Genomic DNA, 27566 nt, shown 5'->3' with positions numbered 1-27566 from the left:
CCGGATTTAGCAAATACTGTGACGGATAGAAGCAGAGCCGAAAAATTATATACCGTTCCATCCAAGACCGGTGTCCACCCTTCGGTAAATACAACATCAAACCAGGAACGACGGATAGCATTCGTTCTATCAGATCAACGCCAGTGTTTCAGATAATACCCACACCCAGCCGGAAGCTCCTGCTGTTTTCGGTAAAAAGATAATCTCTCGCGTATGTGTGTTGAGTAGTTATGATAAATAATATTTTATGACGAATATGCTTGTGTATTTTATTTATTCTACAATTCATTTCCAAAATTGAAACTCTAATTCTAATCGAGTAAAAATATTCAAAAAAAAAAAAACATTTTGTTTAAATACCACTTTAAACAACCTCTAAATGTTACGCTGGTTTGGTCAGGGGGTTAGCGGAGTTTCGTTTCATGTAAGAGAGCAGTGGTTCGATTCCTTAGTCGAATAGCAGTTTCTTTGTAATAAAAATAATGTTAAAACATAAATCAATGAGTTAAACCAAGCTAGACCGGTCAATCATCTGGTTGTCAGAGCAATCTGTCAAACCGATTTTTTTTTCAGCGCGTAGAAGTTTTTAGACATTCCCTTAAGGGCTGATTAGCATTCTCTACAGCTTCTTTAACGAACTTTAAAGTAGCTTTAAGAACTTAAATTTTGGGCTGTATAGAATTCTCTAGGAACATGGAAAAGGGCTGATTAAGCTTCTATGAGCACGTTTTAAGGGAATTCTGGTTGCTTGGGTACCTATTTGTTGGTTAATTTTTATGTTATGTTATTTATCTTTTAATGTCTTTGAATTAATAAAAAAAAATTGCAGATTCTATAAAATTTATAGAGGACCAATTCAAACCAACATGCCTTAAAAATACTAAATCACATTATTAAAAAAGATCGTCGCTTTTCGCTTTTGATCATAACAATCTTTATAATTGAGAAATTTATAGAAACGAAAAAGGAAAATGGCGCGTTGTTATACCACGATTTGAATCCATCATATTTCGGAAATGACTTCATCCAGAAAAAAATCTTTTAAAATCAATATAAGGCTCTTTAAATAATGAATTTCTAGACAGTTTTTTCAGTGATAGACACTACTAACTCTAAATTTTACAAACGATTTACCAAAAAAATCCTAAAACTTTATCGCTTACCGCTGAATGAGTCTGAGCTTAGAGGTTAGTTGGCAACGAGATTGTCGTTAATTATTTTTGCCCCAATTCTAGTAGGAAGTATCAAATGATATTTTTTTAAAGATTTTTATGATTTTCAGGTGATAAACATAACATTTTTTATGGTACCTTGTGATAACCTGATCTCTTTTTTTAAATCGAAATTTAGATTTTATATTGTTTATTTGATTGAGGAAAATTATTGAAGATTATTGTTACCTCAAACATGCTACGTCTTGAATAATGTTTCTTTAATCGTTTATGACATTTCATTGTCTCATTTTTAATATTTTCAAACAATTTTTGAAAAAAAACGTGTCCATTTCTCAAAGAATAAAAAAAAACGTAAGATCCCGAATAGAATTTCACCGTGAAAAAACCATGAATTCCATATTCACAGACCATAAATATTATCGTCCTCGAAACCGTGAATGCACATTGAAATTCATATTTTTCGACCATAAATTTCATCGTTTTGACGAAAATAACCATGAAAAAGGGGTATTGTTATGCAGCGTGACCATGAAAAAAATGGCGATTTTCCATACATTGGAAAGCCCAAAAATATAAAGTTCATTGTTGAAATAGCTTCCATATTTTCACAATAAAACCATAAAATGCCGATTATTTTCATTGTTCACCCACTGAAATAAAAATCCTAGTTCATGGTGAAAATTTTTTACTTGTTTTTTTTTTGGTTTTGTCATCATTTTCGTATATCTCGCGTGAGCTTTCATTACGTCGAATGAAACAAAATTTGAAAAACTGAGATATTCACTAAAAAAGCTTCATTATAACATTATCTACCTATATGATTGATAAAACAATAAATTTAAACCCTTTTAATGCATAAAATTTAAGACTTTCAAAATGACGAATGAAACAAAACCTTGCTTGCCCATTTCAATGTTGCTTACGTCCCTTCTTCCAAACGGCGAATGTGCAGAGGAAGAAAAACCTAGCACATTCGCTATGGATTCCATGAGCAAACAGTGTATACAGGTAGAGGTAATCAGAATATCAACCTGGCAATATTATTTCAGATTCTTGTTTTCAGGCGTTCTTAAATCGATACTCAAGGCTTTCGAACGCTTTACAATAATGCAGCAAGGAAAAGAAACCGAGCAGCAGCAGTAGCAACAAACCTAACAACTAACAGCAGTAGGCTGATCGGCAGCAGCCTGCTGCTGTTAGTCACCCAATCACCCGATTCACACTTTTATTACGCATTCACTAATAATTTACCGCTACACTCGATAACTCACTGTTAACATTCACTATGCCAAAAAATTTGAAAATTTACCGGTAATTGCCGGTAATTGGACGAATGAGACAAATTTCCCCTCCAGCTGATCGGCAACAGAAAGCTGATCAGCAGCAGCGAGTTGGTTTGATCGATGTCGCACCCGATTCACACATTTCATTATGCATTTTCTCACCAATTTACCGCTACACCACTTATTAAACAGCCACAACGCCGAGAAAATTGAAAATTTTCCATAGTATTTTCATCAGAAACATTTGGGCGTATGTGCAAGTTGAACGAATCAAAGGACGAAAGAAAAGAGACGAATGAAACAAATTTCCCCTCCAAACGACGAATGTGTTCAGACGTATGAACGATTTATGTTTGAATATGTCGTATGTTCCTATTGTGATTAAAAAATAGCTCTAAAAATTGCAAAAAATTAAATTCATAATGTGGAATATCTGACACAATTAGTTTCCATGAATATTGCGTATTTTTTGAAGGGTTATCGGCAAAGGAATAAAAATAGGATTTGAAAAACACTCTTCAAATTTCAGAAGCGTTTTTCTCGGTTCGGTGTTTCTGTTTCATTCGACGTAATGAAAGCTCACGCGAGATATCAATGATAATTAAAAACGAATTACTTAATTAAAATTTTTATTCAACACGTTACTTATTCATACCACTTACTCACTCAGTGATCACAGCAGGTCTAAGCTCGTACTGGCACACCCATTCCGTAGACTCCCGGCATCCATAAGTTCAATTCAGGCACTGTAAGGTGCCCTCGCCGGAATAAGGAACTGCGGAATTACGTCATCTTCTAGAAAGAATAGGGGTTTTATAAGTATTTTTCATCAATATACATGCAATCATAGTACTTACCATCACCACGGCAGATGGGCCCATCGCGTTCCGATTCGTCATATCTGCCGAAAAATCCCGAATTTGTCCGGATAAAGTTATTCTGCATTACAAAAAACAGCTCACGACGAAATCTTCCGAAGACAAAAATACGCGCGTAAACTTAGGCTTCCACACGGTTAATTGTAAATGTGTAGAAATAGCAAAAGATTAACTACGTTTGGATTTACATTTTACCATGAAGTTCATTGTAACAATAATAATCACAAGAAAATTATTGTGATACCGTACTTCTGTCATTTTCGGCAACTATGAATTATTTTGAATTTACGATATACTTCATGGTGACTTTGAAAATAATGGTGATTTCATAATTAAATGCGGTTGAAAGATATTTAGAAACTACGATGAAATTGATTGTTAAATTGAAAATCATTGTTCAGTTATCTTAATACCATGCTCTTTGCTATTCGGGATCTTACTAGGGGGGGAGGGGGCTTTAAGAAAAATCTTACTTTTTCTTACCTTTGAAAATTTCCAAAATAGTGCTTACGTAATTAGTGAACGGCCCCTTATACTGTGAAATTACCTTGAATATGGCAATAACCATGAAATATATGGTTAATACATAATATTTCACTGTGTGTATTACCAAGATAGCTGGGACTTTAAGATGAGCGTGTACGGTGGTAAACAAAGGGACAAAATTTGCCATGCAATGCACACCATTTTTGGCGATTCGGAATCCAATTATTCCGGACAATTCCCGGTATGCAGGAACTAAAGTGGAAAATATCGAATCAGAAGGCGATGGCACGAATTCCGATGGTAGCGGTGAGTTATTTTATTTTACATTAGGCTTTAAAGTAGTTTGTAAATTATTTTGTTCCAGAGGCAGGTTCCTCAGCTTCAGATGTGGGCGCACGCAATGCCACACTCGGATCAGATAGAGATCCACAACACAACCCGTGCTAGAATACTCGCACATCCGGAGCCTGGGGCAAGAAGTGCCTAATCCGTCTTCCAGAATATGATTGGGAAGGAGCTGCAGAAGAAATGTGTCAATAAGTGTTGGTGCATTTAACTTGTTTTTTTGTCTTAAACCCGGATTATGAAGCGGGTAAGTCAGTGTTAATAATTAATGTTTTATAAATAATAAATATAAATAAACCCATTCGTTTTAGTTAAACTATTTTATAAAAATGATGACAACAAAAAATAACAATAAAAATCCCACCATAAGCAAAATTTTTTATTTCAGTGGGTGAACAATACAAATTATCGGATATTCATGTTTTACCATGAAAAACTGGAAGCTGTTTTGACAATGAACTTTATATTTTTGGGCTTCCGAATGTATGGAAAATCGCAATTTTTTTCATGGTCACGCTGCATAACAATACCCCTTTTTCATGGTTATTTTCGCCAAAACGATGAAATCTATGGTCATAAACTATGAATTCCAATGTGCATTCACGGTATCGAGGACGATGATAATCATTGTGTAAACCATATAATGTATGGTTTGTGAATATGGAATTCATGGTTTTTTCACGGTGCAATTCTATTCGGGATGTGTGCACAGAGAACCAGAGTTCGGGCTGGAGCCCCAACCGTGTGAAAAAATACCAACCGTGATTTCAAAATAAACGACGCCATTTTTGCAACTTAGCTAAGAGCCACCAGATGTCGTTACCGGTAATTTTATTTTTTCCATTTTTTCTACACGCTCAGACGATAGTACCTTCAACGAGTGAAAAATGCGCTCAAAGGCAAATTTATTTTCAGTCACTCAATCGGGTATTAAAATAATTGTATGGTTTTTTAGTTTTTGGCCTGTGTTTGTTTTTGTCGACATGAAATTCACTACATCAAGACTAAATTGATTTTTTTTTTTATAATTTAGAATAAATTTCGATGGTGAACACAAATTTAAAAATTTGTTCAGTATTCTTTTTTCTTTCACGAAATTGTAATTTGGCGCATGGTGTTATCGGATATCTGTAATAAGTATAATAGAAGGGGGGAATACTTGAAGAATTTATAAAATTTTGATACCGAGTTGCTTTTAAATGCCTTTTGCTATTCCCTTAAATTCTTCGAATTCTTAGGTGTCCGGGCGACCTCCATGCAATTACTTGGCTTTGTCTAAGAGGCCAAATTCAATATTAAGAGGCTATTCCAATTTTCAAATATTTTCAGAAGTAGGTACTGAAGTCCTATCCTGGCAGAAATGACACGATGTTTACATGCTAGAATTTCACAATGTTCGAACGAAGATGATACTTTCGATTAATTAGATTTGAAATTCTTATAATGGTATCATAAATTAATCTTTGATGGACTTTCTCTTCAATCAACGAAATAATGTTTGCTTTTTTTCTCAAACAAAATCAGTGGCTCAATACAAAACGAGTACCAAATGAGGTAACATTGCCATAAGAAAAAGATTTCGTTTAAAGAGCACACACAAAATTTCTGGGCCTTCACTTAGCAAAAATAGTCGGTTACTTCCAGTTAGCAAAAAAAATTTTTTGCTATCGACTTAGCAAAATGCTGAATTAGCTTGTTTTTGAGTAAAACCGAAGTTTGGTAGCCGCCTGGTAGCCGTTTTGCCGCCGCCAACCATTTCCAAACAAATCAAACAAACGGAAATGTAGTGCGGTTGCGGAGTTCGCTGCTGTCGTTGGCTTTTGTGGCCTAATCGACTTCCAAATGATGAACAATTCGACACAGGTGAGGATCGATCTTAACACGAAGAATTTCCGGTTAATTTTGTGTATTTTTTCAACCAGGTTTTCGCTGCCGGCAAACATTACGACAATATAAGGATGATCGCCGGAAAAGATGTGCTAGCATTTAATTTACATGTTCGAAAACCCACCAGGAACTGAAATCAGCCCGACGGCCGCCACTTCGGAACAAACCGGATCAACCCAGTCAAAGTGAAAGTGAAAATAAGTTAGTAGTGATGACGTGAAATGCCTGAAGATTTCCTACAAATAAATAGAAGTATAAAATAATCCGTGTATTTTATTCAGTTATTGGATATTCCTCATGAATTTCAAATTACATAATAATAAACAAAATTCCCAGCGGTATTTTCCGCCGATTTTTGCTAGAAAGTGAGTAAAAATTTCGGCGGCTAACTTTTTCTCTCGTTTGCTAAAATTTGAGTTGAAAAAAATTGCTAATTTGATTGCTAAATTTCTAGCTGGTCAAATTTGAGCAAAATTTTGCTAAATTCCGGCCTCGGAAATTTTGTGTGCATATAGTTCCTGCTGCAAATTTCATTATGTTACTTTTTCTACACCCCAAAAAAAGAAAACTAGCTGAACTCTGTTTTGGTGCGACCTGGAAGTAAATTTTGGGTTATTTATGTTCTGAGTGTTCTCAACTGTTGACAAAAAAATTCGACAACAACAGCTGAGTCACTTAGCTAAGAGCCACTAGATGGTGCTGTTTTTAGGCCAATTTTAACGGTTTTAAAATTCCCGACGATTCAAATTCTTACACACGGATTCGACACATATTTGTTCGGGGCCCGTTCTCTGGTTCTCTGTGATGTGTGTACGTTCACTTTAAAAAAATCATAGTTGTAGCACTGATCATACTGGCAGGACACTTAGAACAAAAATTCGATCATTTTCTGGCTAATTTTTTTCGTCAAATTTAGCAGGTTCGCAATACCGACGGCAGGTGGCGAACCTACCATTTTTCCGGAGATGCCCTGTAGGCTGTAGGAAAAATGTACCTGTTTTGCACGATTTTATCGTCTGAATTGCCTGTTTTCTTGCGAAAGTCGGGTGGCACTTTCTAACTGGGATAGCATTTCTTCAAATCGATCAATGTGCACTCTGGAATCGATATTGCGTACTATCGATTCCAGAGTGCGTGAATTATCCAAAAAACGAAATCGACTGTCCAGTCAGTATGGTCAGTGGTTGTAGCATTGTAGCATATATGAATATACATTTCTCGCGTGAGCTTTCATTACGTCGAATGAAACAAAATTTGAAAAACTGAGATATTCACTAAAAAAGCTTCATTATAACATTATCTACCTATGTGATTGATAAAACAATCAATTTAAACCCTTTTAATATATAAAATTTAAGACTTCCAAAATGACGAATGAAACAAAACCTTGATTGCCAATTTCAATGTTGCTTACGTCCCTTCTTCCAAACGGCGAATGTGCAGAGGAAGAAAAACCTAGCACATTCGCTATGGATTCCATGAGCAAACAACCCAAGCAACCAGAATTCCCTTAAAAAGGTTCCATAGAAGCTTAATCAGCTCTCGTTTGTGTCTGAAGAGAATGCTAATCAGCCCAAAATTTAAGTTCTTAAAGCTACTTTCAAGTTCGTTTAGGTGGCTGTAGAGAACGCTATTCAGCTTCTAAGAGAATGTCAAGAAACTTCTACGCGCCGAAAAAAAAAAATCCAATTGACAGATTGCTCTGACAACCACATGTCAGATTGCTAGGTTGCCGGTCTATCATGGTCTATCTCATTGATTTTAATTATATTGTTTTGATTACAAAAGCTGCTTACACGCCTAGAGAATTGAACCGCTGCTCTCTAGGTTGCAATGAAACTCACCAGCCTCTCGACCAATCGAGCAATAGCTAATTGCCACTGTAATGATTAGTATTTAAACTTAATGTCATTTGAGATGATTGAGTGGGTTGGTCAATAGAAGGTACCTTATTTCGTTCAAAGGACTTTCAGTACACAATATGAATCATAACAAAAATTCGCATTATCAAAAATTTATTCGAATATCTTATTTAACATTTATAAGAAAAATTCGAAAAAATCTTGAATTCCATTTGTAAATATCAGTACAGATATAAACAAAACAAATACCATGACATGAAATTGACAGACAGTTTTGACATGTCACTTAGAATTCCCATATAGGTTCTTTAAAACACCTTCAAGTATCTTAATGGTGCGCTTTAGAATGTTACGCGAACGTTATCGACCTTCTTGAAAAACATTTTTGACATGTCGCTTAGATTTCCCATATAGGTTCTTTAAAACACCTTCAAGTATCTTAATGGTGCGTTTTGGAATGTAACGCGAACGTTATCGACCTTCTTGAAAGAAGTTCCATTCAAAGCGCTTAGAAGTTCCGTTATCGATAGTTTAACCTTTCAAAGGGCGATGGAAGTTCCTGAGTAACTTTTACGCGACAAGAGTCACCTGAAAATCCCGTAATACATTTTTTCAGCCAAATGTGAACTTCGGAGTTCGGAGTTAAGTAAAAACGCGACTTTTGGTTGCTTGGGAAGTGTATGTATACAGGTAGAGGTCATCAGAATATCAACCTGGCAATGAATATTATTTCAGATTCTTCTTTTCAAGCGTTCTTAAATCGATATTCAAGCAGGCTTTCGAACGCTGTAAAATAATGTAGCAAGGAAAAGAAACCGAACAGCAGCAGTAGCAGCAAACCTAACAACTAACTGCATCAGGCTGAGCGGCAGCAGCCGGCTGCTGTTAGTCACCCAATCACCCGATTCACACTTTTATTACGCATTCACTAATAAATTTACCGCTGCACTAGACAACTCAATAAGTTAACATTCACTATGCCGAGAAAATTGAAAATTTACCGGTAATTGCCTCAGAAACATTTGGGCGTAAGTGCAAGTTGAACGAATCAAAGGACGAATGAGACAAATTTCCCCTCCAGCTGGTCGGCAACAGAAAGCTGATCAGCAGCAGCGAGCTGGTTTGACCGATGGCGCACCCGATTCACACATTTCATTATGCATTTACTCACCAATTTATCGCTACACTAGATATTTCACTTATTAAACAGCCACTACGCCAAGAAAATTGAAAATTTCCCATAGTATTTGCATCAGAGACATTTGGGCGTAAGTGCAAGTTGAACGAATCAAAGGACGAAAGAAAAGAGACGAATGAAATAAATTTCCCCTCCAAACGACGAATGTGTTCAGACGTATGAACGATTTATGTTTGAATATGTCGTATGTTCCTATATGATTAAAAAATAGCTCTAAAAATTGCAAAAAATTAAATTCATAATGTGGAATATCTGACACAATTAGTTTCCATGAATATTGCGTATTTTTTGAAGGGTTAGCGGCGAAGGAACGAAAATAGGATTTGAAAAACACTCTTCAAATTTCAGAAGCGTTTTTCTCGGTTCGGTGTTTCTGTTTCATTCGACGTAATGAAAGCTCACGCGAGATTTTACGATTTTTATGAGTCACAATGGTGTCGAAATTGGTTAAAAGTTCCTTCTCAATTTTCTCAGAAACTGGAAAATTGTTGGTATTTTTTAAAGCATGAGCGTTAAAAATATATATCGATCGACTAAAACGGGTTTAAGATTTATCTCAGCTCGTTATTTCACGACAGTGGAGGAAACAGGACTACAACTGCAAGTTGTGTTTTCTTGGAGAAATTCCACTGGCGCACAAGAAAACTCCTGTGTTAATAAAAAAAAACATAAATTGGAAAATTAAGTTTTATTGGGGAACCATTTTACTATCCACAAATTTTCTTAAATCTTCACGATACAACAATTCGGCTTCCCTGTCACCATATGCTATGGCATGCAGTACTTGTGTCTCCTTCTTCCACTCCCACAAAATTCTATTGCTGTATGAACTTCTAAATGACGCAATTGTTTCTTCAACGGATAACATTTGGTCCGGAAAAATGGACATTCTATCGTCTTTCTTATAAAAATAGTGTTTGCGTTGGCTTTTTGAGTACATTTTCAAATAGTCATGTCGCACTTCCGTAAGAAAGAGCAATCCTTTTGGTATGCAGAAGCGTTCTGGCTCTGTTATATCTTGCACTTTGTATCCCAGGCGAATTTGTCCATCCTTAAGCTTGTAGTCTTCTAGTGTATGGAAATAAGCTTCGATTTCGTTCATTTTATAGAGTCTCTTGCAGCGTATAGGTACCGTTGTTGTATACGTTGTATCAGTTAAACCAACAGTTTTACATGGTTTATTTAAAGCTCTTGAATACTCTTCGCATAGTCGAACTCTTTCTTCTAACGAATATTTCCGGATATCCACCCCGCCAAGCATAATGCCATCAATAATATGGAACGAGCGTATTGTACGTAACGATTTACCAGATCCCAGATATTCGCAAACAATTTCAGCATAAACAAGCGTTCGCGGAGAAAGTTCCAAGTATAGTTTTTCCAAAGGTACCCACCGGCCTTTTTTATCCAAATGCAATACATCTTTTCCTCCTCTTCCCAAAAAGAAAGAACGAATGTTGCTGGTTTCGTTTTCCACATAAGATAGGGGCACAAAATACCAGCCCAAAATTGATGGAAAAAGGTTTTCCAGCAGGCTCACGTTCAAGTATTTTGGTTCATCCTTAAAAAAACTTTTATCCCATTTATCTAAAATCATATCAAGCTCTTCTTGAACGGAAATTTCGGGATTTTTACGTATGCGGTCACTCAATTTCCATGAGGCTAAACACCGCTCTTTCACAAACGGGTTTTTTGGGAGTTTGGCCGGGCTTACTGGTTGGATCTGACCGTGGTTGCCAGCAGGATCCATCCATTCTCCATCCGTTCTGGAATTTCTGTTGCGGGGCGGGTTGGGAAATTGGCTCCACACGGGGTGAGCCTGACCCATGAGGGCGGGGTTTGTTTGACGGAAAGTGTTGTGGATGAACCGGTGCCGAGATTTGAGCGTCCGAAAAGTCAATCGGAAAGGATGTCCGTGACAGAGGAAGTGTTCGTCAGCGACGAAAAAGCAGGGATTTAGACGATATGAACGGGAGGAAAGAGCGTCTGAATTGTAGCGTGGTCAAAACGAGACTCCAGGGTCGGTAGATTGATGAGAAAAATTTGGCGTTTGAAAGATTTTTTTCTTTTTTTATTCAGTCTTCCTCCCCCAGGGCTGCATGGGCAGTCTCTTGAGTACACACAGAAAAAAATTGATTGACTATTTCAAAAACATTGTTATAATAATTTTAACTTATTTGAGTTTCAGCATTTTCAACCACGGTATTGTGAGCGAAATTAATGTTTTGAAAGCGTACACGCTGAGGCGGTTCTTCTCATTTAGGTTCAATTTTATATTTTTTTTCCTAATTAAAACATACGATTTTTAAAGGACATTTTAAAATATGAATCGAACGATTATCAGAATAAAATTGAAAAACTCAATAAAATTATTCGCGACAAAGTTCTGAAATGTCATTATAATTTATTCTTTATAACTTCGAATAAAGAGAGCGTGTTTAGAAGTTGACCTACACGCTTATGATTTAAAATTAAATTTTCTACGAATAAGCACCCAAACGGGAAAAGTGAACCAGGTAAATGGCCTGAATTTTGCACAAACAGCACCATACACCATGCCACAGAGGGTTGTTTGTACAAAATATTTCGATCCCGACCGATTTTACTTAAGCGGGCCACAGGAAAATAGTTCACAGACTACACAACATTCACGAATATCATCGAATTTCATCACATTTGCACACATGTGGTGTAGTTTATGGCCCGCAAGGGTTTAAACTTATTTGGTATGTTTACAATAATTGTTTTCCTGAAATAAGAACATTTTTTTCGAGGAAAAAGATTTTACTAATCTCAAATTTGTGTTCCGTTCCACCACACGCTCGGCCATATTGAACCATTAATGCTTGAAAAATAACCATAATCGAAGTTTTGTGGATCAAGTCGTTTTATGAGTTTTCAGTGAAAACTCATAAAATGAGATTTGACGGAGAACTTGGATTATGGTTATTTTTTAAACATGGTCGAAAAAGTGGAAATGAGCAGAAAATCGAGGGATTTTTGTTTAATTCGCTAAAACCCCAAAAAATCAAAGGAAGGCGAACTGAATGAATGCATAATGACACAAATCAATACGTATAACTTTCATAAGAGCTTTTATTGAAAAAAAGTTTAGGGATGAAAGAATTTTTTTTTCAATTTTGAACTTGTTCCGGATGTCTATTGGATGGTTCCGGTATTTCTATTGGATGATGACAATGGATGTACACTTTTGTTTTTAATTCGCTGTGAGAATTGTTAGAAGATTATGTTGAAATAGATTTTAATTCGGCCAGTTCCGGATGATCCTCTGGTGCTACCTCCCCGGTAACTGTGCCCGATGCTGAGCCCATTTTTTCCTTCTTCCAGGGCTGTTCTTCTTCTAGCAGCTTTTCGATTCGGACAGACGTGCCAAATGAGAGGAAATATTCTTCTTATCATTGCTGCAATGAAAAGACAAAATTGAAATAGATTAGTTGGAATGTTAGACATGCACTGTTAGATGAAACAATGTTACCGAAATTAAAATTACTTTACCTTTATTGGCTCAGATTTATGAACTGAACGGATCTGTGTTCCCTGGTAACTAGTTAAAGCAGCTGTGGTCCATGGTGTTGATTTTTCTGAACCGTTCGTTCTGTTCGAGAAAAAAAAATTAGAGGTTGACGTGGAAGATTTGGAGGATATTCAAACAAAATTTGAAATTCTCATCACTAATGTTCAATTCAGCATACACTTACCCGTTTTATTATCGAAAATTGCTCCGGAAACTGTAAAATTAACTAGATCCACTCTGTTGCACTCGACCTACAGCCGTAGAAAACAAACAAGCGGACTGCGCATCACAAAATGGCAACTTTTTTTCAAACAAATTGCGTTTGAAATTTAACCATTTTCTAAGTTTACCACCAGAACTCTTGAAATGCTTGAAATTTAACCGAAGACTATGGTTGAAAAACAACAAAAATCGCAGTTCTTTCGGAAAACCCAGAAAATGGTTCAAAAAAAGTCATTTATGTTTAAAAAAAAATGAGCGTGTATGCGATGTTTTCGGTTGTTTTTTTCCTCGTTTTATTGACATTCCTCGCCTTGTCATTCTCGCGATAGCAAAAAGAGCCATCACATCAGCTCATCCAACCATCAGCAAGCAAGCAGCCGAACCGAGGGCCTTCAAAATTAATGAAATCGAAGCATAGAGCTGCAAATTTTGCTTGGTAGTTTTGTACTTGCGTTTTGCTGTCTTGATTTTTCTCGGTGATAATGTAACTGTTTGGTGTTGAAAATGTCCGAAAACTGCAGTGATAAGTGTCGTCTTCGGTGTGAAACAAGTATTTAGAACAAAAAACTGTTGGCAGGCGCAGGAATTGGAAATCAAAGGAAAATAGTTCCAACTAGTTCAGGTAATTTTCGTGTTGCACCTGTGTAACTCGTTGTTTTCCTTGGGCGAGGGGAAGGGATGGGGCACGGTATTGGATTAGTTCAAAACCATCATGAGATCGCGGAAGGTAGAAAGGTGTAAAATATTGGTGGGTCAAGGAGAGACGATTTGTGGAACACGGTGAAGTTCTGTGTGGTGCTGCGTTTGTTGTTTTTTTTTTCTCTTTGGAATTCCTTCTGTGCTGGATGGAGGAGCGGAATCGTCTTGTCATCATCCTACATGTACGCAACTAGTAAAAAAACTATACCTACCTTATAATTCGACAAAGGATGTTTTCCAGGGCGAGAACATGTCGAAAATCATTCTGCGAAAAGCTTAGGAAAGCAATGTGCACAAACCGAAGAAATAAGGTCATTGTGTAAAATCATGTATATGGGCTGGCAAATGCCAATTGCCGATTAATGTTATTGCACAATCGATTGGCATTCTGTTTTCGGCTGTTTATCGGTCAGTAATGTGTATTTTATCTTTTAAAATTCAATTTGTTTTATTTTCATTTCGTAAAAAAATACTATTCCTATACCTACATGATTTCTAAATGCCTATAATAAATTTAAAAAAAAAAACAGAAAATAAATCGTCTACCTAGTACATGTTAGATTGACAAATGCTTCATTGCTGAAAAATATTACTTGCTGAATAAAATTCAACTATTAATAAAATTGCTTGTAAAAAAACATATCTTGAAAATTATATTGCGTATACCTAACTATATATTAAGAGCTATAAATGAATTTTATTTTATTCCTAATTTGGAACTCTTAGATTGTAAAATTGACTTGTACAATTATTGTAAATTATTAAACAACGTATATTTCAATTTGACAACATTACGTTACAAAAATAATCATCAAATTATTGCCATGTTTAAGACTAAAATATCTATAATTTCACAAAGCTGCAAAATTTGTTCATGTATCTTAATCCCTAACATTTTTTTTAAATTGTCCCACATTCTGTATGTATACGATCTATAAGTTGATCTGGTTTTGTTAAATTATTTTGGGTTTATACTACTAACTGCCATCCAGTTCTTGTAAATCTTTCAAATGAATTGTCTCAAAAATTTTGTTGAGCCAAAAAAAACATTCGAAACTAGATCTTAAAAAAGCGTCATTTGTGATTCAATCATAAATTTGTTGGAAAGAAACAATTGAACAATTCTGACTTCTAAGTTAAGAGAACTAATATTTTAAGTTCTTAATTGTTCATCTTTATTTCGATCGATTTAATAATTTAATTGTGGCATAAATTATTCGGAACAAATTTTAAATCCTTTTTTTTACTCGGAGTTGGATCTTCGCAAGGGGGGGGCGGACAATGAAAAATAATGCAAAAAACTAATAAATTGGAATAAATTTCATGAAAGCTTGTATGCAATAAAATTGCATACTATATCCACTGACCATACTGACTAGACACTCGATTTCGTTTGTTGGATAATTTTTCCAACAATACGCAATATCGATTCCAGAGTGCGCATCGAAGAAATGCTATCCCAGTTAGAAAGTTCCATCCAACTTTCGAAAAAAAAATGACAATTGAGATGATAAAATCATGCTTATCAGGTACAATTTTCCTACAGGGCATTTGTATCGGAAAATGGGAGGTTCGCCACCTACACTGAACAAAATCTGGCTATAAGGTTTATTGGGAATTTTAGTGTTTTCGCACTAAAGGAAAATCCAATACTTTTTATCAGAAGACTTATGATTGATTTTATTAGAAATTTCTATGAATGTTATGGAGAGCAAATTTGATAGGATTTATTATTTAACCTAGTGTAATGAATGGTTCCATCATTGCAATCAAATATGGTTGTAACTCCATTTCAATTTCTCATCTTTGAATAATTTAACAAATTTATCTCGATGTTCAAACATTTAATATAGCAAATCAACATTAAAAAATCGTACAAAAAATGTTATACTGCACTGCACTTTAAAAACTTTTTGTGGGTGGTTGGGCGCAGTTGCACTGCCTGGTGTATGTTGAACCTGGTGCAAAAGTTCTGATTTAGTGTTTCCTGGAAGAAAAATCCGCATATTTAGTTTCAAACGAATAAATTTTTGGAAAGAAAATTAATTACCTATGCTTGGCTGGCAAGAATGGAACCGTGCGGCTAGTCGCTGGAGTCCGGATCTGTTCTGCTCCACTGCTGTCCGTCGTTTTAAGACCTGATTTACCTGTTAGGATTGATACCAAAATATTAACACTATAAGAAGTTCAGCCGTTCCATTTTTGCAACTTACACTCATAAGTTTTTGGCTTATATAACCGCGATGGTATTTATTTCTATGGATTTATTTTTCCCAAACAATATTGAAACGGATTTCTTCCACGACTCATGTACGCCAAATTGTATTCTAACTACATAATGATGAAACGTATAGGAATGTTATATATGTTTTACTAGGTATAACAAGCTCCTTAAATTCATTGGGTTTTCCCATATTTCATATTGAATTTATCGTTAGCTTCTATCATAGACTGAATGATATAATTTATTGGATTGACACTATAAACTTTAAAGCCCAATTATGGTTAATAATTATTGGATTTTCCTATGCATTTCAACAAGTGAGTGAGGTAGACATAATTTATTGGTTTTTCTTATACATTTTAAAGGATAATTTAGTAGCTTAAATTTGACTGTAAATATTTTAATAAGATTTATTAAAATGACCCTATAAATTTCATCGCCCAATTTGGTTCAGTGTACTTCAAACTTTATTTATTTCTCCCTTCGGGTTTTTTTTTGGAAATTTTGAAGAATTTGATGTTTGTTCCGGCCTAATGGCAAATATAGAATTTGATTTGGAAATTTAAGATATTGGTTTTGTTTTCACAACAAACAAATTGTTTTAAAGTTCAATTGTTTGCCATGGAAATTTAAAAATTTTATTTAGTGAACTAAATACCTAGCTTACGGCGCGTTCGTAAACTGATTTTCTAAGTGATGCATCGATTTGTTTGGTAGATGTCAAATCACCTTCCAATGCTTTTGCATACAATTTGTTTAATTTACGAACGCCCGCATCGATAAAAAGAATCACTTCGATAGAAAAAATCTATTTACGAACACGCCGTTAGAGTTTGTATGGAAATTTGACACCGTTTGACACCGTGAAATCGCAAAATATTCTTTTTTTAATTCTAACATTTGATGCACCGATCGCTCTTCAAATTTGGTTTTCTTAATTCACACGTAGGTAAATTCGAACATTTCCTTTAAAGATCGTCAGATGATACGAGTTACCAAAAAAAATTTAGGAGACAAGGGCGGTGCATCTCATCTACGCAACTTAAAACTTTTTTTCCTTCAACAACACGAGATCTGGCCTTTCCTCGTAGCAACGCGAGGTTAACACGCATACCTCTTTTCTTGTTGACCTAAGACCTGATCTCTCCTTTTGCGACTCGAGATCCGATCCCTCATCATAAAGATTCAGGCTTAAACACAAAAACCACTTCTCTTGGAGATTCAAGTCCTCACCTCTCATCTAACGGTTCGAAGACCGACTTCTTATCACTAGGATACGACGTTCGATTCCTTTTGTCCGTCTTGTATCGGGCGAGATCAGTTTATCCCGGATTCGCGCCTGTCACAACACATGCGCAGCCCTTAACGTAACGTCCCGGATGATTTCCGACGAAGACGTCGTGCTACACTTCTTCCCTTTCCCAACAACCTTCACTGCGTAAAAGGTATAATTTTACCCCCGCAGCTTAGATCATAGGGAAACGCGCTACTCAGATACTCTCCGGTGCTGGATTATCCTCGACCACCAATCGTCCATGAGGTTTACTCTTATATGTGTCTTATATGTGTAGCTCCAATCATGTGGTCGGACGCACACTACTCAGGTGCTCCCTGGCGACGAAGTTATCCTACGCTGGAATCCGTGCGAATCATCTGTACCACATTATCGCCCTCCTGCGGGCCGTGTCGAACAACTCGGCGATCCACTGCAGCAGGAGGAAAGTCCTGGCGAGCGTGACTTCGTATATTTTACGGAGCGGCAGCCTTGAGCAGGCATTGTAATCTGCAGAAGCTCTACAGCGTGCAGCGGCTGATGAATCTGCGAGTTATCAGCGCATACCGAACAGTATCCTCGGTAGCTCCTGACGTTGTGGCGGGGGTCATACCCATCTCGGTCTTGCTAGAGAAAAATTTCTTCTGCTGCGAGCACAGGCACATGTCCGATGAGCGGAAACCTGCCAGAGAGGCTTCGATGTCCAGCTGGCAGCACCAGTGGGACAGCTCAGAACGCGGCCGGTGGACCCATCGCTTGATCCCCAACGTCGGATTTTGGATGGATCGGAGACATGGAAATGGATTTCTGCATGACGCAGTTCTTGACTTGTCACGGATGCTTTATGCAGTACCACCATCGGTTTGTACACGTGGCCTCACCATTCTGCCCAACCTGCGGTTACACAGTTGAGATACCAGAGCACGTAGTGTTCAACTGTCCGAGGTTCAAAAAAGTACGCACTAACTTGCTTGTCCCCTGCTGACCAGAAACGACAGCCGACAACATCGTGCGGAGGATGAATGTGTGAGGATGCCAATACTTGGCGCTTGATCAGCAATGGATTCACCCGGATCATGACTGCCCTGCAGAGGAGTTTGAACCAGCACCAGTCCGCGACCGGTGTAGGGTGACTCCTTCGTCGGGGAGCATCTGAGTAGTGTGCGTCCCAACTTAGCAGTATAGCATACAAAGATAAGATAAGACCTTTACCTTCTGCGTATGCCGAGCTGCCTGGTACGTCGCGTGCGTGTGTAGGATATCTCCACCGTTACCATCACAGATTATCCGAGTAGAACGCGCCCTCTGCTACGGAGGCTGCGGGGATAAGACATGATTTTCTCCACAGTCGAACTCGTAGGGGGAAGAGTATTCACCCCGCGGACTACTCTCGAGTAGAGTGGTTTCACGTCGGATGAGCCAATCGAGCGGGGTAGGATGACATCACCGTCGGGATTCATCTGAGTCGCAATCGTAAAAGACCCGTACGTATGCAAAAAGCCTAGGGTTGCCAGCCCAAGGAAGGAGGAAGACAGGACCACAGCCGGAGTAAGATGCCCTTTCGGCGGAGGGCATTCGAGTAGTGTGCGTTCGATTCTAGCTGTAAAGCATATCAAGATAGGACTTTACCTTCTGCGTATGCCGAGCTGCTCGGTACGTGGGGAACGTTGTGTAGCCACCGCCGCGGAGTGTCTGGAGTAGAACGCGCTCCCTACGATGGAAGCTGCGGGGATAACACTTTACCTTTTTCGCAGTTGAACTCGTAGGGGGGAAAGTATTCACGCCGTAATCTCGGGTACAGTGACGGGTGGGTGAGGAATTCGAGTCGATGTAGGATGACGTCTTCGCCGGGAATCATCCGAGTAGTTTCGTATAGCCCCGGACGTGTGCTGTAACAGTCGCGTGTCCAGGATAAGCTACTCTCGACCGACACAAGAACGGGCAAAGAGGAGAGGGCCTCGGGCAAAACCAAGTGGAGCCAAGATCTCGAGTCGTTAGAGGAGAGGTCATTGGTCTCTAGCAGTGGTCTCGAACAGAGGCGGAGCGCACGATAGTCGTGGAAACCAAGCGAGCCACGAGTTACGAGTAAAGGCCGCACCTCGAGTCGTCAGAGGAAAGGTCCTTAGTCTTGAATCGTAACAAGAGGCAGGTTATATATGCTGGAGTTTTGACTTGAAACTGGGGAAACTTTATTTACAAACCATGGTTGTTTGAATGTTGATCTTACATACATAATACACCTTTCTTTGAATAATCTACCCTTTACAAACATCTTCTATAAAAACGTTCGTATTTACTTTTTCTTGCAGACGAGCCATAATTGGCGATCAATTAGACGATACTTACTTGGCGTGTGTGTATAAACAGTAGCCATACTCTCCTCAGGAGGGAACTACTCTATCCGGACACTCCAACGATGTCGTCTCGTGGAAGCAGCGTCGTTGGGGGCCCTAGCGGCGCAACTGTCAACAAATGCCCCCATTTGGACAACGTGGTACAAGTATCGCTGGTGGAGTTGTGCAAACTCAAGAAGGTATGTTGTAGGTCTACATGTTAGAAACGTGTTCTGCTTTTTTGGCATAAGATTACGTCTTATCCTCATAATCGAAGCATGAAATTCCAATGATAAGAATTATCTATCTCGTTTTTTTTGCGTCTTTACTTTGGGAATTGTATCAACTTATTGAGATTTTTTGTTGTTTTTTCAGGGAGAACCATGTACCGAGTGTGATGCAAACGGGCCAAATCTGTGGATTTGCCTGCAGAAAAACTGTCTCCACATCGGTTGCTCGGAACAGTACAATGACCACAGTACCACCCATTTCCAAACGAATCGTTCCCATTGTATTCATATGAATCTATCTTCGCAACGGATTTGGTGCTATCTGTGCGAGTTTGAAGTTTTCTTGAGTCAACTGCAGCAAATTCGCCGAACGTCGGTGGTGAGCAATGACTCCAGTGACACCAGCCGTTATTCCAATAGCGAAAAACTCCTCATGTACGGCGATCGGTACGCTGGCGGTGGCGCGGAATCTTGTGATAGTAGCTGCGAAGATGACGATTTCGAAAGACAGAAATGGAAGGGTCTTGTTGGTTTACAGAATATTGCTAATACGTGTTACATGAACGCTGCACTTCAGGCCTTGAGTAATAGTCCTCCTTTGACGGGCTATTTCTTGGATTGTGGCTCTATTTTGGAAACTGATTTGTTGGGTAATCAAGCGACATCGAAGCCAGGTCTGGCCAAGAACTATCATAAGCTGATTAAGGAGATGTGGTGTCGAAACCGTCGCTATGTTGTGCCAAGTAACATTCTCTATGGAATCCGTATCGTTCATCCAATGTTTCGGGGATATCAGCAGCACGACACACAGGAATTTTTGCGGTGTTTCATGGATCAATTACACGAGGAACTGAAAGAAGTTTCTATGCCTCCGCCGGATATGCTTTCGTTGCAAGGACGCGACTCGGACGTTGGAGATGATCATTCACCCTGTCCGTCGCCGTCTCCCTCACAATCAGAAGCCGAGTACGAAACATGCGACAGTGGTGTTTCGGAGCAATCGAGTCTTTCAGACGATGTGTCCATTAATAACAAACGGACTCGCAAGCTGTCCAGGTCGCCTAGTCCCAATGCAACGAACCAAAGAAATGTTACATCCAACAGTCGCCAGCAGTCTCCGATCGGAAGCAACCGCAGCAATTCTAGTAGCTGCGGAAGTATGTCATCGATGCAACAGCAACAACAGCAGCAGCAACAACAATCACCACAGCAAGGGTCCAATAACGAGTCGCAGCAACAACCTGCCAAAGAAAAACCACCAGAGCGTTCCATAATCAGTGACATTTTTGATGGAAAACTTTTGTCGTCGGTTCAATGTTTGACCTGCGATCGAATTTCGACACGGGAAGAGACATTCCAAGATTTATCGCTGCCTATTCCGAACAAGGACCATCTTGCGGTTCTACATCAAAACCATCCCACAATGCCTCCTCCCACTAACAGTCACCCTCCACCAATGAGTAACGCTACAGGCGGAATCACTTGTTCAGATGCTGTCTACCCAGTTACGCGCGGAGGCTTCCTCTGGTGGGTTTTCAGTTGGATTAGATCCTGGATCTGGGGTCCCGATGTTATTCTGCACGATTGCATGGCCGCTTTCTTCAGCGCCGATGAACTGAAGGGCGACAACATGTACAGTTGTGAAAAGTGCAATAAGCTGCGCAACGGAGTCAAATATTCTAGAGTACTGGCGCTACCCGAAATGCTATGCGTACATTTGAAACGCTTCCGGCACGATCTGTCGTACAGCTCCAAGATTTCCAGCCCGGTAAAATTTCCCCTTTATGGGTTGGATATGCGCAACTATCTGCATCGAGATTGTAAATCGGAAGTTACGACCTATGACCTGTGTGCGGTAATTTGTCACCACGGAACGGTCGGCGGTGGTCATTATACCAGTTTTGCCAAACACGACCCCACTGGTAAATGGTTCGAATTCGACGATCAACTCGTGACGCATGTCAATCCGGAACAGGTAAAGAACTGCGAGGCTTACGTGTTGTTCTATCGGAAGAACAATAGCAAAATGACGACAATCCGGGCACAGGCCAGCGATTTAATTAGCATTCAGGAGCACGCTTCTGACATCAGGTTCTACATCTCCCGCAACTGGTTGCATCGGTAGGTCTTTGGGATATTTTTGTTGTGATAGTTAAGCTGCTAGTTGACCTCTTGTTCCTGAGGGTTATCTAAAGGAACCATTGTCAAATATTGAAGATTGATCATTGTTGGGTACCTTTGTTGGACGAACCTTCGATCGCAGATCAAGCGTACAGACATTAATAAAGTGATATTTTTTCCTTCGTGTTCCTCATTAGGTTCAACACTTTCGCTGAACCAGGACCCATCGACAATTGGACGCTGCTATGCCCACACGGTGCTTTTCCGCCCAACAAAGCTCCGTATCTGTCACGACTGGTGGTACCGATACCACAAACCCTTTGGGATTTCCTGTACAAAAAATTCGGTGGTGGCCCGGTGGTCAACCACATATTTCCTTGTCACATTTGTAAGAAGGCTGCCGAGTCGCTATCCCGCAGACAGCGAGCCGAATTGGAAGCATTTACCGCTTGTAACGATGAGTATCAGGTTAGTAAAAAATTTTATTCTGGAATACCTGAAAGCCTTGTTTAACTCCTAAAATGCTTTTACAGTACGAGGACACCATCTACGCTATCTCGATGGCTTGGTTCCGCCAATGGCAGTTGTTCGCCAAAGGCGTTACCACCGAGGAGCCGGGACCAATCGATAACAAAATTATTGCCATTCCGGGTGATTCCAACGTGCCGCTGCGTGCTGTGCGCCAGGGTTCCGATTACGCCCAGATAAACTGTACCTTGTGGCATTTCTTTTACGGCATTTACGGAGGTGGTCCTGAAATTGTTCTCCGCGGGAATCCGGTTCCACCGCCGGAACCGAGAGTACAAAGACTTTATAAGGTACTATTTATTCATCTTTTCAGGATCATAAATGTAACATTTCGAATGGTTTCTAACTTTAGGAGCGTGATGTAGAACCAATGGACATCGGTGATACTGGTCCGCCTTCGTCGAGATCTTCGACGATGACGAGCGGAAAGCAGGACTCCGCTATAGAAGTAACGATCGACGAGCCGACGATGAGTGCATCGAACACTCCTTCCCAGCAAAAACCACAGAAGAGTGTTTCGTTTGAGGATAGCGAAAGTTATATGGAGAATGACGGTAGTGGTGATTGTACCGTGGAATCGTCCCGATTGAAGCGGAAACAGTTCAAGCAGCAGAAGGAAGCAAAGAAGAATGGCGAAGGTGACGGAAATGAAGGCATGACGACCATGTATCGGCGTATGAAGCACAACAAACATCATCAGAGTGGCAGCGATGATGGTTCTCTGGAGCTCGGTAACAAAAAGGAACGCCGGCATCGATCTGGAATGAAATCTAACGGGTTCTTTGGACCAGAAGGTTAGTTAACTATGCTACCATCTCAAATTCATTTCGACTTTCTTAAGGTGGTCTTTAGATTCCTTTTTTATACCTAGTTTTTTAGGTAGAAATCTTTGAAAGACTATCGCGGTTAGGGGGTATTTAGCGATATGTGAAGTACCTTCCTATAATCTCCTAAGTAATGTGCCTTCATGAAATTGTTTTTGAGCGTTACTGCTTGGAAAAGCTGTTCTCTTGTTACTTCAATGTATCACATCTAATCAAGTTAAAATCGTGTTCAACTTCATTATCTGTATCGATGCGCTTGGTCGATAAGGGAGTGATATAGTGCAACTCGCTCCTATATGTGGTAAATGAGTCCGCTCAATGAATATGTGGAATCTTGGAATATGCCGATTCGGATGATACCCACTCATGGCTTTTTCTATTCATTATTTGGTCGGGATTCGACCAGACCGAACCGAACGCCATCTGCATTTTTTCGAGACACTTGAACTTTATGTGCAAATATTACCATGTCAGAATAAAATCTTTGATGTTTATGAGCTAGAATCATTAGTTTATAATTCAAGGAATTCATTTTAGTCAATCGTTTTCGGTTTTGCGATCTAGGATATGAATAACGCGAGATTTAGTTTCTGTTGTTTTTGAATTTTCTAATGGCGCTCAGTTCGGTCTGGTCGAAGGCCGGCCATTTATTCTACATTTATAAAGTTGTTGTAAATCTTTTGGTACACAAATTCCTACCTTTTTAACATTTGTTTCTTCCTTTCCTAGGTAAATATCAATCGGCCAATTCGGAAGCATCCGGCAACAAGGACCTCCCTCGGAATGCATCTTTTTCACAAATGTCATCGGCCAATGCTGGTAATCTGTCGGAGTCCACGATGACCGAAAACGAACTAACTGCCACCAAATCGGTCGATGAAATTATGCCTCTTTTGCATCAGGCATCTCTGGGCAGTAGCAGCCATATGACTGCGGACGAGGAAATCGGGGACGACAGCGATGTAAACGAAGATACCATGTCGCCCACTTTGTCCGGATCGTCAACCGGTAAGGAACGTTCTCGGCACCACAGTGGAAGTGGCAGCAGCCGGAAAGGTCACCATCGAACGGGAAGCAGCGCATCCGACACTGGCCCGACGACGAGTGAACGTGGTCTAATGTCTTTCAGCCGTAAGAAGTTGAAATCAAAGTACATGAAAAGTCGTGCGGCCAAAGGTGGCGTGGTGATGGATGGGACCAGCGGACAGATAACGACCGGTGCCGGCCTGGTGGTGGGTACAGCTAACGGGAATGTTACCGATGGAGAGAAATGAGAAAAGCATTCGACTCGGCGTTTTCGCTTTCTATCGTTTTCGTGATAATAAATTTTCTTTTTGTTAAAGACATAGGAGATATATAAGGATTGGCAAGATGTATTTTTAGTTACATTGTTCAGTTGTTGCTTATGATCATGAATATGTTTACTTATTGGTTTAGCTTATAAGCTATGAAAGCATTTTTTTTATCTATTCTCATGTCAAATTAGATCATAAAGAATATTGGACGTCAACATTAGGAAACTTATCAGAAGAGATAAAATTATGCGTTTTTTCACCTAGTAGGTACATAGTTGAAAAAGTTAGTTTTTTGTTAAACATCCCAGGTGAGGTTGCCCTTTTTTGCTGCCCTCTAGAGCTCGTGTATTCTTTAAGGACGTTTTATAGCTACTCGAGGCAACAATTTTGCTTAACAACGAGAACTTGGTTAAATCTGGATATTCTTTGATTCCGTATAAAAATTTTAAACAACTTCTACAAAATTTGGACAACAATTTTTTTCTATGAAAAACGTTAACATCATCTTGAACTTTATAATCCTGAACTTAATAATTGAACTTTATGACTTTTTAACTAAACTCCGTTGCTTGAGCTTTGAGGCACTTATTTTGCAAGTTTCAGATCAGGGATTATCATTTGAACAATTCTAAAATTCGTGCATCTCTCTATGCCAAAATCAGTTCGAGAAATAATAAAGAATGTAAATTTTACATTTACCCACTTTCAACATTCCGCCGCAACGAGCAGCGCTTTAATGTTCTTGCTTCTATGAAATTCGTGGCCTTAAATGCCTAGCTGATAAAATTTGTAAATCACTTGCTGAAATGAATACTTACCTATGTTTAATTCCTGTTTCTAAAGAGGCTTTCTATTCTTTTGACTGCAGTTTTTATCCTAAGACCCACATATTCTCAAAAAATAAATATGATTGTTTCTTAATATCAAGCATTTCTGTAGATGAAAGATGAAAAATCAACTCCAGGATCATATTGCGTTACCAATCGCGGTGAAGGTCTTTTTGCTTTTGATAGCTAACGATATCTTAGCACATTCGCTTCTTCAATGCTTTGCAGGGAATGTCTTTTTGCAAGGGTTTCCTGGAAAGTCGTCGTTAATTTAAGTTTCCAATGGAAGGGTTCAACTTTACATCTCTACTTATTATACAGAGCAAATTGATCTTATTCATTGAATAACATGTATTTTTGTAGTTTTTTAGTAGGTGTTCGTACTGGGAAGTAATGCAAGCCATAGTCTGTACTAATAGAGTGATATGTTTTTAATTGTAAGTTAAGATCAGAAAGAGTCGTTTAGTTACATTTATACGTTCATCTACAAATCTGTTCAAATGTTGTTTAGCGATAGTTTGTTATGACCAGAAAGTTAAACGTTGAGTATGCGGTCTGGATAAAAAGCAATTGCCAATTCGGGTCCCTCGATTAGAGCGCTCGGACCCCGGGAAATGTACTGTGTATTGTACACGGTCAAATCATTTTAAATTCTGTATAAGCAGACACCAATGACAAATAGTAAGATATTCCAGTTTTTGCCAATCATTCAAATCAGCAAATATTATATAGAATACTTTCTCAACTTTGCTCATGTAGAATAGTAAGGATTTTTCATCATCCTCATTGATGAGATTTATTAGATATGTCCAAGTTCTAAACAGCAGAAATCCACACATACCTTCAACAAAACGTCATTTACCTTTTAAATAAACTATTTAATTGTGCACCGTCGAACGTTTTGCTTCACCATCAACAGTTACCCGGCATTTCGGACATTATTGTAGGCTTTTATGGAAAGAATTCTATAGAAATCCGCTTAATGGTATACAGTTCGAATATACTTTTTGACCAATAAAATATGCAAAATAAATTTATTCGAAAGTTGTTTTTATTTCGATTTGAGAAATTGTCCTGAATGATAGTGACAAAGAAAGCCTAACAGTCTGTGGGTTAAGTTCAAAGTGGAAAGAAAAGCGTTCTCGAAATGGGATCCGTTGTGTTAATCTTTTCTTTATTTTTTCAACTTTATTTATTTATTTATTTACATAGTATTCCGTCTTACGACATAACTTGACGAACATAATTCCTAAAATTCACTCGGTCCATGGCAACCGTTCTCCAATTTCTCGGGCACCCCACGTTCGCCAGATCACGCTCCACTTGGTCTAACCACCTCGCTCGTTGCGCCCCTGCTCGTCTTGTTCCTACCGGATTCGTGGCGAACACCTGTTTTGCAGGACAGTCATCCGGCATTCTCGCAACATGTCCCGCCCAGCGTATCCGGCCAGCCTTCACCACCTTCTGGATACTGGGTTCGTCGTAGAGTCGCGCGAGCTCGTGGTTCATCCTTCGCCTCCACATTCCGTTCTCCTGTACGCCGCCAAAGATGGTTCTTAACACTCGTCGCTCGAATACTCCGAGTGTACGCAGGTCCTCCTCGAGCAATATCCATGTCTCGTGCCCGTAGAGAACAACCGGTCTAATAAGCGTCGTATACAGGTTACACTTCGTGCGAGGGCTAAGTCTTCTCGACCGCAGTTGCTTGTGGAGTCCATAGTAGGCACGACTTCCGCTGATAATTCGCCTCCGGATCTCACGGCTGGTGTCATTGTCTGCGGTCACCAGTGAGCCGAGATAGACAAAGTCTTCGACTATCTCCAGCTCGTCGCCGTCGATCGTGACCTTGTTACTACTGGACAAGCGGGTTCGGTCGGTCTCGGATCCGCAGGCCAGCATGTACTTCGTCTTGGACGTATTAATCATCAACCCAATCCTTCCTGCTTCGCGTTTCAGTTTGCGGTAGATCTCCTCCACCGCCGCAGATGATCTGCCGACTATATCAATGTCATCGGCAAAGCAGATAAGTTGACTGGATCTGTTGAAAATCGTGCCCCGCATTTCGCCCACCGCTCGTCGAATAACACCTTCTAGCGCCACGTTGAACATCATGCAGGATAGACCATCACCTTGTCGAAGCCCCCTGCGCGATTCGAATGAACTCGACAATTCACCCGAAATCCGCACACAGCACTGCGTTCCATCCATCGTCGCCTTGATCAGTCTGATCAGCTTCCCGGAAAAGCCGTTCTCGTCCATGATTTTCCATAGCTCGTTACGGTCGATCGTGTCGTATGCGGCTTTGAAGTCGATGAATAGATGGTGCGTAGGGACTTGGTGT

The 27566-nt window shown here is 39.3% G+C and overlaps 1 protein-coding gene and 2 long non-coding RNA genes across 3 annotated transcripts; 2 read left to right on the top strand and 1 right to left on the bottom strand.

Annotated features, from left to right (window-relative positions):
- Positions 1–3949: 3949 nt before the first annotated feature.
- Positions 3950–4468, top strand: LOC129757570 (uncharacterized). The gene is made up of 2 exons (XR_008739735.1): positions 3950–4128; positions 4187–4468. It is a non-coding gene; the product is annotated as an uncharacterized LOC129757570 (long non-coding RNA).
- Positions 4469–12216: 7748 nt separating this feature from the next.
- LOC129750809 (uncharacterized) lies at positions 12217–12971 on the bottom strand. Its single transcript, XR_008738496.1, has 3 exons — positions 12834–12971; positions 12631–12730; positions 12217–12536 (listed from the first exon to the last, which is right to left on the bottom strand). It is a non-coding gene; the product is annotated as an uncharacterized LOC129750809 (long non-coding RNA).
- A 234-nt stretch (positions 12972–13205) lies between these two features.
- LOC129758688 (ubiquitin carboxyl-terminal hydrolase 20-like) lies at positions 13206–26262 on the top strand. The gene is made up of 7 exons (XM_055756265.1): positions 13206–13493; positions 19377–19600; positions 19776–21751; positions 21949–22219; positions 22285–22569; positions 22632–23073; positions 23833–26262. The coding sequence occupies exons 2-7, from the start codon at positions 19484–19486 to the stop codon at positions 24375–24377; spliced, it is 3636 nt and encodes a 1211-aa protein (XP_055612240.1). The 5' UTR covers positions 13206–13493; positions 19377–19483; the 3' UTR covers positions 24378–26262.
- The last annotated feature ends 1304 nt before the right edge of the window (positions 26263–27566 follow it).

The sequence above is a fragment of the Uranotaenia lowii genome, chromosome 3 (genome assembly GCF_029784155.1).
Source record: "Uranotaenia lowii strain MFRU-FL chromosome 3, ASM2978415v1, whole genome shotgun sequence".
Taxonomy (NCBI): Eukaryota; Metazoa; Arthropoda; class Insecta; order Diptera; family Culicidae; genus Uranotaenia; species Uranotaenia lowii.
Note: the sequence above shows the minus strand (reverse complement) of the source record. Positions and strands in the feature narration are given on the sequence as shown.